This window comes from Lynx canadensis, chromosome C2 (assembly GCF_007474595.2).
Source record: "Lynx canadensis isolate LIC74 chromosome C2, mLynCan4.pri.v2, whole genome shotgun sequence".
NCBI classification, from domain to species: domain Eukaryota; kingdom Metazoa; phylum Chordata; class Mammalia; order Carnivora; family Felidae; genus Lynx; species Lynx canadensis.
In genome coordinates, this window is record NC_044311.2 from 63,490,507 (window position 1) to 63,508,126 (window position 17,620).

The 17,620-nt window shown below is 41.5% G+C and overlaps 1 protein-coding gene across 1 annotated transcript in view; it reads right to left on the bottom strand.

Annotated features, from left to right (window-relative positions):
- Positions 1-17,620, bottom strand: part of SLC7A14 (solute carrier family 7 member 14) — a 112,423-nt gene that overhangs the window by 22,988 nt on the left and 71,815 nt on the right. Inside the window, exons 3-4 of the mRNA XM_030330405.1 lie at positions 10,267-10,503; positions 8,395-8,612 (exon numbers count right to left, since the gene is read on the bottom strand). Of these exons, the coding sequence (XP_030186265.1) occupies positions 8,395-8,612; positions 10,267-10,503 (455 nt within the window). The remainder of the gene's footprint in view (positions 1-8,394; positions 8,613-10,266; positions 10,504-17,620) is intronic.

Genomic DNA, 17,620 nt, shown 5'->3' on the forward strand with positions numbered 1-17,620 from the left:
GGTACAGGACTCAAATGCTTCTGCACCAAGAATTGTCCTACTGACATTACCATTGGTGCCCTTCATAGATCATCTCTGTGGTAACACCTAGCTCTGAAATGATAGAAAAGATTTTCAGATCTTCAGATATCCTACTGTCTTCCGTGGGGAGACAGGTAGAGACAGTCTGATTTTTCTGTCCCTCTGGGGCTTGAGTGTCCTAGCTGGGTTATAAGGCTGGAGAAGATATGCAGTGAGAGGCAGTGTCAGGCTGGGGAGGTGGTAACCAGTGACATCTGCTGGATGTCTGTTGGACTGAGCCTGCACGGCTGCAAGGGTGGGTGGGACTATAAGTCAAGATGTCAGTGCGAATCTTCTATTAAGGAGTGGGTTACTTTCTTCCAAAGAACTGACTGAACTTTAGATGAAGTTTCCCCACCTTGGCATTCTCATTATCGGCTGAAAGCAAAAAGTGTGCCTCTCTGAATGCTTGGGGAATGTCCTTTCAGGGGAGGGTGAGAGAGCTTTTTCTAGACTTGTGTGTATGGGCCAGGGGACTTGGCAACATGCAAGCTCTAGCCAGGGGCCCAGGGGTGAGCTTCATTGAAGGATCATTTCTCCCCCTTTAATCCACATTTAGCTTACAAATGATGAAATTCAAAACATGTGCCAAGCAGATACCTGTGCCCAAAGTTTCACTCTTACCTCTCCCACTGACTTCTCAGTAAGTAACAGATAAAATACTCAGTACTGGAATCGACCAGGTACATGACAAACTGAATATCTTCTCAAACCTCAGAAGCAAGTTTGCTCACCTGTAAAATGACTTGGCCCTTTCTGTGGTCTTTCCCACCAGGATTCTAAAGTTCCAAGTCCCTAAGTGGGCATTCTTATCCTGGGGTCCGTTCAACTCAGGGTGGGAGTCTATGAACTTTGCTAAGAAAAGATTACATCTTTATTGTTAGTAACCTCTGACTAAACATAAGCATTTCTTTTAATTATGAATGTAAGTGACAAACTAATAGTACCTGTGATTTTGTCACCAAAGCAATCAGGTATTTTTTTCTATACTAGTAGATAGTTGCAGAGATCTTGAAATATTTCTTGTGCTTATTGCTACTTCCAAATTATGATAGTTAGTAGACACAGATATTAATATTTAAAACACTAATATAGAAGCACATTGTTATTATATCACAATTAAAAATATTTTTATAACTATATTTTAATATATTTGCTTTCTTTTGAATTCCTATGTAATTAGGTTATTCATTTATAAACACAATTCTCAGAAGGGGTCCATAGACTTCATCAAACTGCCAAAGAGTCCGTGGCACAAAATAATCTAACAGCTGCTGGTCTATTCCAAATTCCTTTTTTTTTTTTTTTTTTAACATTTATTTCTTTTTGAGAGAGAGAGAAAGAGAGACAGCATGAGCAGGGGAGGGGCAGAAAGAGGGAGACACAGAATCAAAAGCAGGCTTCAGCCTCTGAGGTGTCAGCACAGAGCCCGATGCGGGGCTCGAACCCACAAACCATGAGATTGTGACCTGAGCCGAAGTCAGATGCTTAACGGACTGAGCCACCCAAGCACCCCATAAGAGCTGCTGGTCTATCCTAATAACTCAGGTAGAAAGAACTTCTCAAGGAATTGTCATCAGAGGACTGCTTTCTGGGACAGGAGATATCTCAAAATTTACCCCAGTAAACTCCTTCATTTCAGGGAATGGAAAGTGTTTTGGCCTCCAGGCAAGGAGAGAAAACAGATCTCACTTCATTGTACCTGGAGGTTTACCGGTCTGGAAATGTGCTTGTTTTCGCTTATCTAGCAAATGTTTTTGGTCTTTAAGGATGAACAGAGACTGCGATTGCAGGCTCCCTAAACCTCCCCAATCAAGGAAAGCCTTGCTTTAAGATAGCTACCAGAAAACAGGTTCTGCTTTCTCTTCCTTTAACATCTTTCTTCCTTTACACGTACATACATACGTACGTGTGCGTGCACACACACACACACAGCTCCTGCAAATCATACAGATCTGTCAGGACAGTCAGTTGATGATGTATCCCTCCCAGTTAGGACGTGCCATGCATAGTCCCTATGCCTATTTGCTGTGGTCAGTTCTGGATGGAAAGTTCACAGATATTGCAAGAGCTCACTTTTGAGGAAAGGGGGTTGGAAGGATCTTAAAATAAGAACTTGGGGGCCAATCTACCCTAGAAAAAGATGAGAGGTCTGTAAGCCACGCCTTGTGAGGAATCACTGGGGACCCAGGGATGTCAAATGTGAAGAAAAGAAGACTCAGTGGAAGACTTGGAGGACACCTTCCAATTTTGAAGTGCTGATCATGAAGCAGTTGGAGGAGAAATACACTGTAGGCTCCAGAGGGAATCCCAACGCCATGCACAGCCATCCACAGGTTGGGGGTTGGGGGTGGGGATTGGATTTAGTTAGGAGAACAGATTTTACAGATTGTCAGACTTAGCGTGGTTCTGTCACATACTGGCTTGGTGACCTAGAATAAGTTCCTAACCTCTTGGAACCTCATTTTCTTAAATGGAGATGAAAGTGGTGTTTAGTTCATAGGGTTGTTGCAAGGATTAAATGAGATAATACAGTGAACTGCAGTCATAGACTACAGCAGGTACTTAGTAAATATTAGCTCTTACCAGCAGTATTTTTTAATTACTATTATAAAATTTCTAGAACAGATGAAACTCAAAGGCATAAACAAATTCTTCCTCCTCCTTTTTTTTTTTTAAAGGGCATATATCTTAGTAACTGCTCCCTTGTGCCAGGCACTGTGCTTGGGGATGTGGATATAGTCATGAACAAAAATACTGTGAGCTTAACCCCCTGGGGCTTGGAGTCTAGAGGATCCTGCAAGACCTAAAATACAATATTGACTGTGGTAATAAACTGAATGAGATTGATAAGTGCCTATATTATTTATGAAACACAAATTCTGCTGCTCTCCAAATAATCGAAAAAATAGATGGCAACTGCTGAAAATGATGAGATACCAGAATATTGACTATGGCCAAGTTGGGAATGGAGAGAATTAGTCTGCAAAGAGAATGTCTGTTAGCCTGAATTTGCTATGTAAAACTAGAAAGCCATTATAGTTGAAGGAAGACTGGATAGATCAAAGGTAGGACATTTGGAGGTTCTACTGCATTAGGCAGGAAACAGAATTTAACTCAGATGGTTTAAATGAAATGATTTCAGTGAAGGCCCATTGGCTAAGTCCATCAGGGAGCAACCAGCAAGGGGCCTTCTGGAGCACAGAACAGAGTATGAAAGATGGATAATGGATCTGGGGAGGGAGGAGAAATAGAAAAAACCCAGCATACCTGTCAAGATCAAACAGATCCTGGCCTAACAAGCTATAGATTAAATAAACACATTATCAAGGAGAAGGTAATAAAATTAGCAAATAAGATCACTTTTTTGCCTGAGTTAGTTTTACTTAAGTTAGTTTGAATGAATTTTTCTTCCTTGCAAGCAAATGATTCCCGATTGATGAATACAAAAGAGCCAGGAAATGAAACTGGGTATGGGTCTGTCTCTACCCAAATAACCACTGAAATTATTCGCTCTATCCAGCCCTCAGATCTGGCCATTGGTATTTGTGATTAGGATTCCCTTCCAAGCCTGAAAGAATGCGTATGTTCTTAGGAGTGAACATCTATGAATGAAATTGGTGGGTGAAGTGTGCGTATGTGCATGTTTCTGGGTTCGTTGGTGCTTTCGCCTAGCTTTAAAAAAGTATTTCGCATGAATAAAACATAGCATTGACTTTTTAATTTGACGACGTAAGTGGAAAGTTTTCCGTAAAGCTGGTAAAGCTGGTGTAGCTGCTCAGCCAGGCGATCCAGATCAGCTCATCCCTCTACAGAGCCTTCGTGGGGAAGCAGCACCGTGCCTCAGTTGCTGGAAGGCTGCTGCTTACTTGGTTGTCGAAAGCAATGCCATTAGCGGCATGCTGTTCAGTGTGTGGGGTCCCTAAAAGCTGGCCCTCTGTGTCTTGCTGATATTCAAGAGGCATAGGAATGAGGCAGCTCTCCATATTCTGCCTTGGCCAGTCTGCCAGATGTCTAGGAGATAATTGGGCACCTTTATATAATTCACTCCCACGGTAACGAGACAAAACTCCAACTTTAATAGCATTTTCTACCACCCTCAAGCTCCGGATATCTATTAGCAGCCTGTCCACGGTGACAGTGGAATGCGTTAATAGGTTCCAACAAATGAATTAAACTGTGGAGAACACGAAAACCAACGTTTCCTTTGTTTGGAGGCGTTCAGCATTCCCCACACATGCTTGCTAAGGACCATTTTCCTTGGAGCTGTTTGTGCGGTGGAGTGTCTGATTTGGTTCAAGAGAAACCATAAGATAACATCAAGAACAAATAACATACAGGCAATACACATCCAACAGTGTCCAGGGGCTAAAGAATTGCAGATGGAAGCAGGGGTTCAGCTGAGGGCCAGCAGTTACTTGATCTAGAGAAAAATGTTTGTTGTTCTTCGGCTCTTCAAGACCAAAGCAGCATCTGACCCAGAACCTGTAAGTGAGTAAACCATTCCTTAAGCTATTTTCTTTGGAAGGATGTGGTTGGGGCAGGGAAAGAGTAGGCTTGTGAAGGGTCTATGGCCAGAGGACAGATTGTTTATTATTAACCCTTTCAACGTACTCGAGAATTGTGTGTCAAGTCATGTACTGGTATCCTTATAAACCATCTCCTACATAACACAATGATCTCCCCCAGCCCATCCTACCAGAAGTGATTGAAGAGTAAAGTGGATTGGAGCTCTGTATTAGACCCTTTGTCAGGGATAAGGGTTGGGTTTTCCCTAAGGAGAAGTCTGCAGCTGTCGAGTAGTCAACTCACTTTTGTTGACAATTGTCAAGTAACAGAGTAGGGAGTGTGTTTATTCACTTGGTGGATGTCATGTTCATGAAAGGGTTTCAGACCTTAAAAATTAGGATCCATATTCAAAGTGGCCTTGCTAGGAGCCAGCTGGCTGGCTCAGTCAGTAGAGCACAAATCTCTTGATCTTGAGGTCATGAGTTCAAGCCCCACGTTGGGTGAAGAGTTTACATTAAAAAAAAAAAAAAAAAAAAAAAAAAAAAAAAAAAAAAAAGAAAGAAGGAAAAAGAAAAAGAAAAAAACAAAACAAAACAAAAAAACCCCAAAGTGGCCTTCATGGACTAGAAAAGTGACCAGAAAACAAAGCTGAGAAAGAACAGGTCCAGGCCAGTTTGCTAGGGAGGAAATGTACTATGCAGAAATCCAAGGCCGGGCAGATAGAAAAGAGGATGAGTCAGCAACATCCTCAAACTGGGCTGTCCTTTGTGCTCAGCTGATGCTTTTAGTCGTCTCTAGAGCACATATTTGAATTCCCTGCAGGGATAATGGATTTGCAGCGAAAAATACAAAATTCCAGCTAGACCTTTTTGGTGGCCAGTGACAAGCCTACTCAAGATCGTAAGGTTGGGTTGCAGCGAGATTGCGAGGCCAAAGGTGCAAAGAGAGGCAATCGGTCCCGTGTGTCCAAACCAGGTTGGGGGATAGTGGAGTAAATAGGGCTTTGACTGAAGCAGAACTGGGATTGAATTTCAGATCCATTGCCATCTAGATCTGTAGCCTTAACTTTTCTCAATTTAAGGTATTTTGATGTACGAGTAGAGACCATTGTCCTTATTTTGTAAGGCTGCTGTGAAGATGAAATGAAAAGTGTACATGAAAGAGTGCATCACAAAGAAAATGGTTCGTGTTAGGAACAGAATCCTTCCTTTCCTTTTTTATGCCTGACTTCAGATCTTCTTTTCTGGCCACAAAAGCTAGTGAGAACATGGGATATGTATAAATGGGGACCCCCTAAGGCTGGTTTGACTTAGTTTCTTCCTTGATGAGGTAGACTCCTGACTATCCTGAGGAGGGATATGGAGCCCTTGAGTGGGAAGAGGAGACCCCCAAAGAGAATAAATACCCCAGCACAAAGCACAGGGGGAAGGGTAAAAGATTCAGTCATCTTTTTTGGCACGGGCACAGAAGAGATTGTTTCTAGTCTTTACGTGGGGCCTAGACTACAATGTATGCCATTTTGGTGAACTCTTAGGAGGATTTTGGAAAGTAGACATGAACTGAGTAATTAAGAAAGGTTTTCAAATTGTTTTGCTCTGTCGTCTTGGTAAACAATGCACTTTGGCCTAGGTTGGTTTACACGCCCAACTGTAGGTAAGAAGAGTAGCTAGACCACGTCTTAATGCTCCTCCTAGCTCGAAGACTTTATGACTTTGTAAAAGCTTAAAGGAAATGAAAATGTAACATGTTGGATGAATTACCTTATTGCATTTTTTTAAAGAAGGCTCAGATGGAAGGGGGTGATCATGCACAAGGTAGTCCATGAAGTAGAAAGCATGTCGTAGTCACATAGACCCAAGTAGGAATTTCAGTCCTGGCACTGACTAGCTAAGTGACCTCAGGTAAGCTCCCCAGCCTCTTTGAGCCTTGGATTCTCCACCTGTTAGGTTGGGGACAACAGCACCTTCTTTAAAGTTTTGTTATAAGAGTGAAATAATATCCATAGAACACAATGCTGGGTACCTAACTGGTAGTCAATAAACTCTAGCTTCTTCCTCCTGTAATTATCACTATTGCTAACCACACAATGTGTACTAAAAAAACTATCCAAGATGTTCTTCTTTTTGGCAAACATTTGATACAATTAGTTTTCCCATTTGGTGGATGAGAAAACCTGAGAGCACAGAAGTTAGCTGTTGGTCAAAGTCCTAACAGTAAGTCCATGACCCCCAAATGTCTTAAATTGTGAAAAAAAATGGTGGGAATTTGTGCGCTACAGTGGAAATGCAGTTGTGTTCCGGAAAAACACTTTTTTTCTTTGCCACTCTTGTAATATATTGTTTCTCTTATTTGATAGGAAAGGAACGATTTGTATCGCAAGAGAATATAGACTCAGGGATCCAGAATAAGGTCAACAGTGTTTCTTTGTCTTTTCTGGTTTTAACCAGTTTCGGGATTTATTCACTTCAAGGAGGAGAGATGAACTTTGCGGTACTGTGGAATTCTTACAGATAAGCAGAAGACTAGAAATCTTGGCTCAGATTCCTCCTTTGCTTATTTCTTGGCATTGAACAGTGTGGCACGGTTCAGAATAAACAGGAGTTATTTTGAGTATTCTCCAAGAGAGATTTCTGGTCCCTGGACATCTTGGAGGAAAACCAGTCTAAGCAAAAGCTACACAAGCAAATCTGGGAGAATCATGGACATGCGTCTGCCAGTCGCATGGCAGTCTGCTAGGCGGGCATGCCTTTCTCGGCCTCCATTTCTTCACCTGCTAGGTGAGGGGATAAGACCGGGTGATTTCTAAGACCTCTGCCAGCTCAAAATTCTCGGATTTATGTTCTATTATTAAAAAAAAGAAAAAGGGATAGGTGGGTGAAGTTTACCAATGAATTCATAAAGTAGGCATTTTTAGTCATACTAGAAAGAGGATCCAGACACAATTTAGAACTATTTATCAGCCAAGTAGTTGGCTTGCCACTCTGACCTTCCCATTTTTCTTTAGCATAAACCTCACCACCCAGATCATGGGGATGAGATCGGAAAATGTCCTTTGGGTCCAGCCTGCTCTCTGGTCAACTCCCAGACCACTCCAGGTGGACTTCTGTGCCGTGAGCCACACCACTGGAATGGGATTTATGAGCGGCCCTCACTGGGCCGGCCCAGCTGCACTTAGACTTCAGTGGGGCTCTCCATATTGGGCCAAACATTGGGATTAAATTTAAAAACCGTTCTTTCTCTAGTTCTGTACCCAGGCAACACTCATCCCTTACCTACCCACCCACTCTCCCGGCTCCTTTACTGCCTTGTCTATTTAGGGCTGTCTGTCTCTCGGAAAATACTCTACAGAGATTCTATAGGACCAAGCTGTACAGGCTTTGGAGTCAGACCATCCTGCCTTTGGGTCTTGACTCTGCCAGTTACATTGTATGCTTAATAGTGAGCACACACTGACCTCTCCAAGTGCGAGTTTTTCATCTATAAGACCAGAATGTAAATATCTTCCTTGCAAGGTTCTTAGGACACCTAAATATTACATGCAGAGCACTTAGCATAAGATTAGGCATATTTCACGTGGCCAAAACATAAAATCTTTTCTTGTTGTTTGTATAAAATAGGATCTCAATAAATGTGAAACAAATTAAAAAATTATATAGGAACCACTTTTTCAGAGCATTCCAATTAAATTCAGATAAAAAGTAATGAAACGGATGCCATGAAGATTACAGGACAGAGCAGCATTTTCTTAAAAATATGTCTCAGACTAGCCACAAGATGGAAGGCAGAATGTGCAATAGCCATACTAGACTTTAGAAGTGAACTCACCCCTGACCAGCCGTGGGGCAAAAACTGGCCCTCAGCCCAGTATTTCCCATTGATGAAGAAGAGGCCTGCAATCATGATGAATGCCCATACTGCCAGATTCAGCACGTTGAGGACGTTGTTGAAGCCCACGGAATTCTTCACCCCCAGCGCAACAATGATGGTGACAATCACAGCAATTACTAGAGCCAGAAGGTCAGGGTATGATTTTTCACCTTTCCCTAGAGGGGAAAGATATGAGTTAATGTTGTTCAGAGGGGAGAAAGGGCCATGCAAACCCCCAGCACCGCTTCAGAGCATTTGCACTCAGCTCTGACAAGGGTAATCAGTTTGTCATGGAGGGAGGGGAGGCTTGCGTGTAAGTGGGTGTATGTATGAATGCATGTGCCTACACTGTGGTCCACAAGTGTCTATTTGCAAATGGGGAGATTTTGAAATACAAGTAAGACGACCTGATATCCTGGACCAAAAATTGAGATACATGATATGACAATGACAACACGGCCTAGGGAACCATGGCACAGAACATTTGAAGTCAGAACCGTACTGACATATCGATGGTATAAAACATGGGTTTAACATGTCGTTTGAAAACTGGTTTATCTTCACAGTTGTTCAGTATAGAGTCCATAAATTTTCCATCCTAGTAATCTTTTCATTTTTAGAAAGTTTTAAAATGTGTATCTTTGAACGCTATTGGAAGAAGAGTATTCTTTGCATTTATGTGTATGTGTTTGCAGAGAGGATAAGCAGTGAACATACCCCCACCTGATTGGCCTTGTCTGTTGGCCAGTGGACTCCTGCTCTCTACAGAATGGAGAAGGCACTGCCTCAGCTGTCAGGGTCCTGAATTTCAGCTGTACTTTTGCCCATGACCGGTTGTGTGGCCTTGGGCAAATGCCTCAGTTCCCTGGATCTCATTTGTAAAGTGAAGAGTTTGGACTACCTGATTTTGGAGGCCCTTTTGAGCTTAAAAATTCCATGAAATCAGTATACTGTGGAGATGTGGTCTTCATACTTTTTATCTTCTTATGGTATCTGCTTGCTCAGCATTTTTGTCAATTCTTCTGAGATAGGCACACCAAAGTCACATGACTAGCACACAGCCAAGAATCTATACTTGGAAGTTCTGGGACAAGACCCCCAAGTTTCCCCAACTATTGTGTGGCTTCCCACGAATATGAGAGGTTAAAGTCAGACATTAGGATGGGAAGCAAGGCAAGCGATGGATGGAGTGAGTGGTATTTGTTATGTGAGCTTCTGACTGTTCAGTGTTCACCCAGTTGTATTACCCCTTCCTTGACCTCTGCTAGACTGGAATCCATTTTTCCCTTTTAAAAGTATATTTTCTCATTTAAAAGTTAATACATGCTTATTTATAAAAATTTAAAAAAATCTGCCGAAACCACTAGAAAAGTTCCTTACGGTTATTTTTCTTGCATTGATCTTGTTTTTATATAGTTATTAACATAATGCATATACAATTTGTATCCTTTGTCACATGACATTGCATCAAAAACATATTCCATATTATTACAACAGTCCTCCTAATCATCCTTTTAATTGCTACATAATATGCTTCCACAATTTACTTAATCGTTTGCTCCACTGTAGAGTATTTAGGCGGTTTCTAATCTTTAATATAAATAAGGTTGTGATGAATATCTTTTCATATAAAGCTTTTATGAAAATTAGAATGATTTCCTTAGCATAGATTCACAGAAGAAGAATTACTTTGCAAAAAAAAATAACAAAGAAGAAAGAGACATATTTAAGGGTCCTGATACATTTTGTCAAATTGAATCCTGAAGGAGGAACCCATTTGTTTGTTGGGGTAATTTTGCACGTTGGGGCAAGAGGATATGGCAGTCTCACCTAGGCCATTGAGGGTTCCCACAGTGTCTACCATCCAGCGGCTGATGGTGTGGTTTGCCAAGGAGTCAAACATGCTGCTCAGAGCACTGGCGCCGGCTGCAGTGCCAATCAGGTACTCCAGGATCAGGTTCCAGCCAATGAAAAATGCCACAAATTCTCCGACAGTGACGTAGCTGTAGGTGTAAGCCGACCCCGTTGTCTTGGGAACACGGACTCCGAACTCTGCATAGCAGACACCTGCGTGGGAAAAGCATATATGGGTGGGGGACTTTAGGAGATGAGATAACCTCTTGGTGGTCAACCATCTTGGGTACAAAATACTGGGAATCTCTGGGATCTTAGAACAAATAAGCAAAATTTTATGTATATGAATAAATTCAAGGCCAATTCTAATGTCTTTCAACATCAGTTCTGAAAAACTTTTAACCTGAATGTTTGGGAAGAGAATCAGAACTAATTTGAATGGACTATTGGAAACTGCTCTTTGTTTAGAAAAATTCCTATTTGTTGTATGTGTCTCTGTCATGTTCTTTAGGTGTTCTTAGGTGTCAGAATGAGCACGGTCTAGTTCATGACTTGATGACACTAAGTTTACATTATGTATAACATTCTTCTCTTTCATTTTTACATATTACAGAGGTCCTCCTCATTTGACAATGATAGTTCAAGTGATCTGTGAAGGTTCTGTACTATATACGGGAGGCAGGATTGATACAAAATGCAAATATAAGTGTCTAGTTTGTTTTTTTCTTTTTTTTGAGAGAGAGTGAGCATGAATACCAATGGGGGAAGGAGAGAGAGAGAGAGAGAGAGAGAGAGACAGATTGAGAGAATCTTAAGCAGATGGAGCTGATGAGGGGCTTGATCTCACGACCCTAAGATCATGACCTGAGCTAAAATCAAGAGTGGACGCTTAATCTACTGAGCCACCCAGATGCCCCTATTGCCTATCTTTGATGGAATTATAGATTAAATTAGAAAGAGACTGGGAATACACCAAGCTTCTGGGAGCTGGGAGAGTTTCCTGCATCTTGCTAGGGACTCTGGATGTGAGGCCAGTAGGTAGGATGCCAAGTTGGAGGACAAACCTAGGACAGCCTGGAGGAAACACACCAGGAATGGGTTGTAGGAGGGATTTCAAAGTAAACTTTACCTTCAGTCCCAATTTTGTTAAGGGCCAACCCTGAGGTTCTCTCATCATAAATCAGGGAATAACAGTTCACTCTTTTGTGAATAAAGAGAGCAAATTTCTTCTCCTTTGAAGGGAGTGATATCAGTGCAAGGAAGCACAAACAGAGATGTCAGAAGCCACGGCACAATGAGTGGTTAAAGGTGATGCACTTTCTCTTTTCCTACCCCTTAGTGGTGCCGGCTCTCCAGGTGTCCATGTGAAAGGAGCACTGGACCAGGGGAGCTGTGCTCTTGTCTCAACTTTGCCTTGAACCTGTTCATCCCTTTATATTCAGTTTCCTTCTTTGTAAACTAAAGGAATTAGACAGGGATGCTCTCTTAAGGGCCTCCCTACTGTGACACTCTAGGATTCTACCTGTTACACTGAATTTTACGGATTTTGCTGCAAAACACATTGAACATGGTTCACTTTTCTTTTACATCAATTACTATATTGTTCTACATATGGAGACATTCTCAGGCCTAGCAAAGTCATCCATCCCTGCACTGAATGACCTAGGCCACTGTTTGTTTTGAGTTCCTGTGTTGGCCCCGCTCCCCCGCCCCCCACCTTTGTAAAACAGTTTTTCATCTCCCTCCTGGAGGTCAGACTGTAAGTTGTTTCTTTTTGTTGCTGTCACAGGGATTACCTTGAACAGGCTGACCACCTCCTTTTCTAAATTGCCACTTCCAACACCTGATGTTTACATTGTTAGAGTGAGTCTAAAACTAAGAGGAAGTGGTCCCTGAAGGAAGGACTGAGGAGTGTATGGAGTGAATAAGCACTCTCTCCTGAAGAGAGTTGGGTTTGTGGATACACATTAGGTTGCCCTTTAGTGCAGTGTGAGGAAAGGATTAGGAGGCAATCCTAATTCTGCTCTTGGGTATAGGATCCATAGCTTTACCCAAGAATTCTTACATCCTGTGAACTTCATCTTTTCACCCTTTTTACCCCTGATAATGCACACGGCTTATAAATAGAAAAATCTCAACCAATGCTTTTGAAACTGGCATTGATTTGATTGTAAATTTAATTTGGAGAGGTAATATTTTGAAGTTTGGGCAATCAGTGGTTCTCTCCTTAATATTTGATCTGCCAAATTAGATGTAAAAATTCCCAATTCACCATCAGAACTCACTCGCCAACTCAATGGCCACATCTTACTTAGGTCTTGGGAAGGAGCCAGGGCATTGCTGTCCTGAGGCAGAGGAAGAGGCCCTTAGCTGTGCACAGTGTAGGAGCATATGACATCAGTTGTTTATTTCCCAAGGTCCAGCTTGTATTCTGATAGGTGGAGTTTGGGAAGAACAGCAGGAAAACTAAATGAGACACTAACTAGGTAAGACAATTTCTGCTCCTAGAGACCATTCTTTTGGATGCATTGTAAAGGATTTTATTTTTGCATCTTTCTGATTTATTTGTATGCAAGAATCCAGGCTTTTAGTGGGCATTAGAGACTATCCAGCCTGGCACTGAACCTCAGTGGTGAGGAGTAAGTGATCTCAACCCCAAATGTCCTGAAAAAAAAAAAAAAAAAAAAAAAAAAACAACCTGGAAAAAGTTGTCAATCACTCCACTTTTTTCAAAAAGATGGTGTGTAAGAGAAACATATTCAAATTATCTTTCTAATTTAATAAGAAACAAGAACCAAAGAAAGGGAAACCTCGGTTTTTATCTTAGATTATATAATAATTGAGTGTCGAAGAGCAAGTTACTTACCTAACATGGGTAAAGTGAAGGGGCCAGGTAGATAAACTTTAGGGTCCCTTCTAGTGTTGCCATTCTTTGGTTTCACAGCCAGAATCAACTTTCAAACATTTGAGTCAATGGGGGCAGCTCCGGAGAAAATACTGGAAACCAGTAGTTTTCAGCAAAAGTAGTACTGCCATCTAGGGGGAATTTTGGAAATCTGTGGGGGTGTCCAAGGTTTTCATGATTGTGGACACTTGAGGCATTCAATGGGTAGGGAGCCATTAGACATTCTGCAGTGTGGGACTGTCCCACAGAATGAAGCATTTTCTTGTGTCTTACATAACTTCTGAGGGTCCCAAAGGACCTGTTTATGAAAACAAGTTTATAAATTATAAAAACCTTTTTATAATTTCTGAGCCTGAATCTATCTCCATTTTAATACATTAAAAAAAAACCACTTTTTTTACATTTATTTTTTTGATAGGCAGAAAGAGACAGAGCACAAGTGGGGGAGGGGCAGAGAGAGAAGGAAACACAGAATCGGAAGCCGGCTCCAGGCTCTGAGCTGTCAGCACAGAGCCTGACACAGGGCTTGAACTCACAAACTGCTAGATCACGACCCGAGCCGAAGTCGGACGCTCAACTGACTGAGCCACCCAGGCGCCCCAATTTTAATACATTTTTAAGTTTATTTATTTATTTTGAGGGAGAGAGAGAGAGAGAGAGAGAGCGCACAGGAGCTGGGGAGAGGAGCAGAGAGAGAGAGAGGGACACAGAGAATCCTAAGCAGGCTCCATGCTGTCATCACAGGGCCTGATGCGGGGCTTGATCTCATGAACTGTGAAATCATGACCTGAGCCGAAATCAAGAGTGGGATGCTTAACTGACTGAGCCACCCAGGTGCCCGTATCTCCATTTTACAAATTAACACAAAGTTGTTGTTTTTTTTTTCATGATTTTATATGCATCGAATTTTCCAGGGCTGCAACAGCTGGGTAAATTGAGGGACAGTCACAATTTGTTTTGTTTGAATTAAGAGTTGGTCATTATTTTGGGAAACCACATCATCAACAGCAGCATAAGTCATGGTCTCTGAATATACAACAGCACACCTATGCGAGTTGTGTTCACAGTTGTTCTACAAGTGACAGCAGACATCTGATGACTTCGTTACGTCTCCTATTGTTCTTATGCTCTAGCTTCTACACACTGAAATATTATTTTTACTAGAAGTGACTTTTCTTTCGTTTACCTTCCACACTCAGGGGAGATATATATATATTTAAATTAAGTGTGTGGCTCTGGAAAATAGTAAGGGTTCCTCAAAAAGTTAAAAATAGAACTACCTTATGATCCAGCTATTGCGTTACTAGGTGTTTACCCAAAGAATACAAAAACTCGAATTCAAAGGGATACAGACACCCCAATATTTATAGCAGCACTATCTACAATAGCCAAATTATGGAAACAGCCCAAAGGCCCATTGACTGATGGATAAAGAAGGTATGGTGTGTATACACACACACACACACACACACACACACACACACAATGGAATATTACTGAGCCATAAAAAAGAATGAAATCTTGCAATTCGTAACAACAAGGATGGAGCTAGAGAGTATTAATGGTAAGTAAAATAAGTTAGTCAGAGAAAGACAAATACCATATGATTTCACTAATATGTGGAATTTAAGAAACAAAAAAAAAGGAACTAAGTGGGAGAAAAGGAGAGAGGGGGGGGGAGTCAAACCCAGAAACAGACTCTTACCTTTAGAGAACAAACTGATGGTTACCAGAAGGGAGGTTGGGGGGGGGTATGGGTTAAATAGGTGATTGGGATTAAGGAATTGGCACTTGTTGTGATAAGCACCAGATGTTGTATGGAGTGTTGAATCACTAATTATATAACTGAAGCTAATATTACACTGTATGTTAACTGGAATTTAATAATATTTTTGTAATGTTTATTTATTTTTGAGAGAGAGAGAGAGAGAGAGAGAGAGAGTGTAAGCAGGGGAGGGGCAGAGAAAGAGGGAGACACAGAATCCGAAACAGGCTCCAGGCTCCAAGCTGTCAGCACAGAGTCCAATGTGGGGCTTCAACCCATGAACCTCGAGATCCTGACCTGAGCTGAAGTCGGACGCTCAATGGACTGAGTCACCCAGGCGCCCCTATTAACTGGAATTTAAATAAAAACTTAAAAAAATATATATAATATTAATCACTAGAAAAAAATAAGTGTGTAGGAAGGTAAACATTATCTCTAGTTTATTTCTAGAACTATTTGATAGCAAAGGAAGAATTTCAAAGTATTCATTACCTAAAGTTGATTTGTACTAGGGGGGGAGAATCACTATGAGAGAAACATTTATAAATAATCTGTACTCAATTTAGTAATGCATTAAAAAATTTCTTGCCCTAGGGTTATCTTCCTAGTCATATTTGCTTTATGCTATTGTCAAAGTGATTCTGCATTCCTTGGCTAACCATCAAGTGATTGGAGAGGGAGAGATATATTGATTTCAAAAGTATAGCTGTGTGGCTGGAGAAAATCATGAAGTACAACGTCGGGGTACAGATGGTGCAGACCACTGGGTGAAAGTTTCCCAATGGGGTTGTTCAGAGTTGGCAAGTCCAGGTCCTTGAGAAATATAGGGGTTCATTTGAGCAGGACAAGAGGGAATAGAGTGATTTTTCATAGCCTGAAACTCAGGTATCCTTTTCAACTTATCAGCTCTTTAAGTATATTGTAAACATGCCCTTCTTTTCATTTTGTCATATCCCTAGTGTTTTGTTTTATTTCTACGCCCAGAACTATTTTTTTGTTAAATTGACAACCAGCCAGCCTGAATAGCAGTCAAACTTAGGACTTACACATCGAAAAGAAGGTTGGGATAAGATACCAAGGGGATTCTTCATTTGAAATATTCTCTATTGATCTCTCATGTACCCTATAAATGATGCATGGTTTGGAGTTTAGAGAAATTTGGTCCTTTTCGAAGTGGATTTCTTTCCAACTCAGAGAATCTGTGGTTCTATCGCATATAGATATAATCAGCCGGCCTTACATTAAATTCTCCCAGAGAGCCTAGATGGGATGTCGAACTTTCCAAACTGCCTGATATGCTACTGCCAATCATCAAGATAACCTCTACATGTGCTTCCTGTCACTCGAGAACCAGGAGGCGAAGATTCTCCTCCATTCTAAGAGGTGTAGAAGAGAAAGACCCAGCTGGGCGTAGGTGAAAGTTCGAGAAGGATTTCTCCACTCAAGAACTATATTCCCTCCACATTCTGCTAAAAAAACAAAACAAAACAAAACAAAACAAAACAAACCATTGTCTACATAAGTACTTTTTAAAATACTTTCACCTGGAAAGATTAAATCTAGAGGTTTTTCACACTTGAATGCCAATTACTCTACTCAGATACAGAGAGGGTTTCTGTTAACATGCAGTTTAACTTATGGACTGATTCCCTAACTTACCTATCAACTAACTTACTGATTTCCTACAATAACTTCTGACTTCCTAATGTCTTTCCTTTAAGTGATGCACACAGTTAAGTGCCTACTATGTCAGGCACTGAAGTGAATACCAGAGGCATAAATCTCCTGATCTTGAAGCATCTGGATTCCAACCAGGAAAGAGTTTAATAAACAGATGATTCCATGCAGCCAGTTTCAGTACTATCAGTATTTATGAGGTGCTCTGGGAACTTAGAGAACACCGTCCTCGGTTTCTGGGGAGGTAGTGACGAAGGGGAGGCTTCTGAGCTCATATTGAAGGGCGACTTGGGCTTTTCCAGGCAGAATGTAATGGAAAAGGGTGATCTCAGGCAGATGGAAGGGGGTAGCTGGATGGCACGCGTGGGCTGCTTTGTGGATTGAGGAGGATGAGTCTTGTAGAGGTGAACTGAGGATCAAGTGATTGAAGGAGTGGGATCTTCTTAATAGACTGGGGGAATCTAGCTGAAAGAAAAAACTGTTCAATCATCTACTTGTCTCGTTTTAAAGCTTTGTCTTGGTTGTAAAAACCTCTTCGCACACAAGTGTTCTTTAAGAGTCTCATACATAAATAAGTAAAAGCAAGGTGGCTTTGTTTGAGGAGGGGGTAGGGAGCCTGAGGCTGATCTGCTCAGGATCCCCCTCATCCTATACCTCCCAAAATGCCAACCCTCCTCTGTGGACTCACGGGGCCGCACTGAACGCAGTGTGGGGGGTGCGTGTCACCTGCTCATCAGGGCTTTTCCTTGATGGTTGATGCAACTGAGCCCCAGACCTGACGGTGCACCTTCAATTAGTGATAGAGCCGTGCATATACTGATATGCAGTTCTAGGAGCTTTCCAACTCATCCATTCATCCACAACATTTATAAGGTTCTATCTCTATGCCTCTATGTTAGATTTTAGAGATTTAAAGGTGAGTGGGAAGAATACAGTCCCTTTGTTGTGGGTCTTATAGCCTAGCGGAGAAGACAGACAAAAAA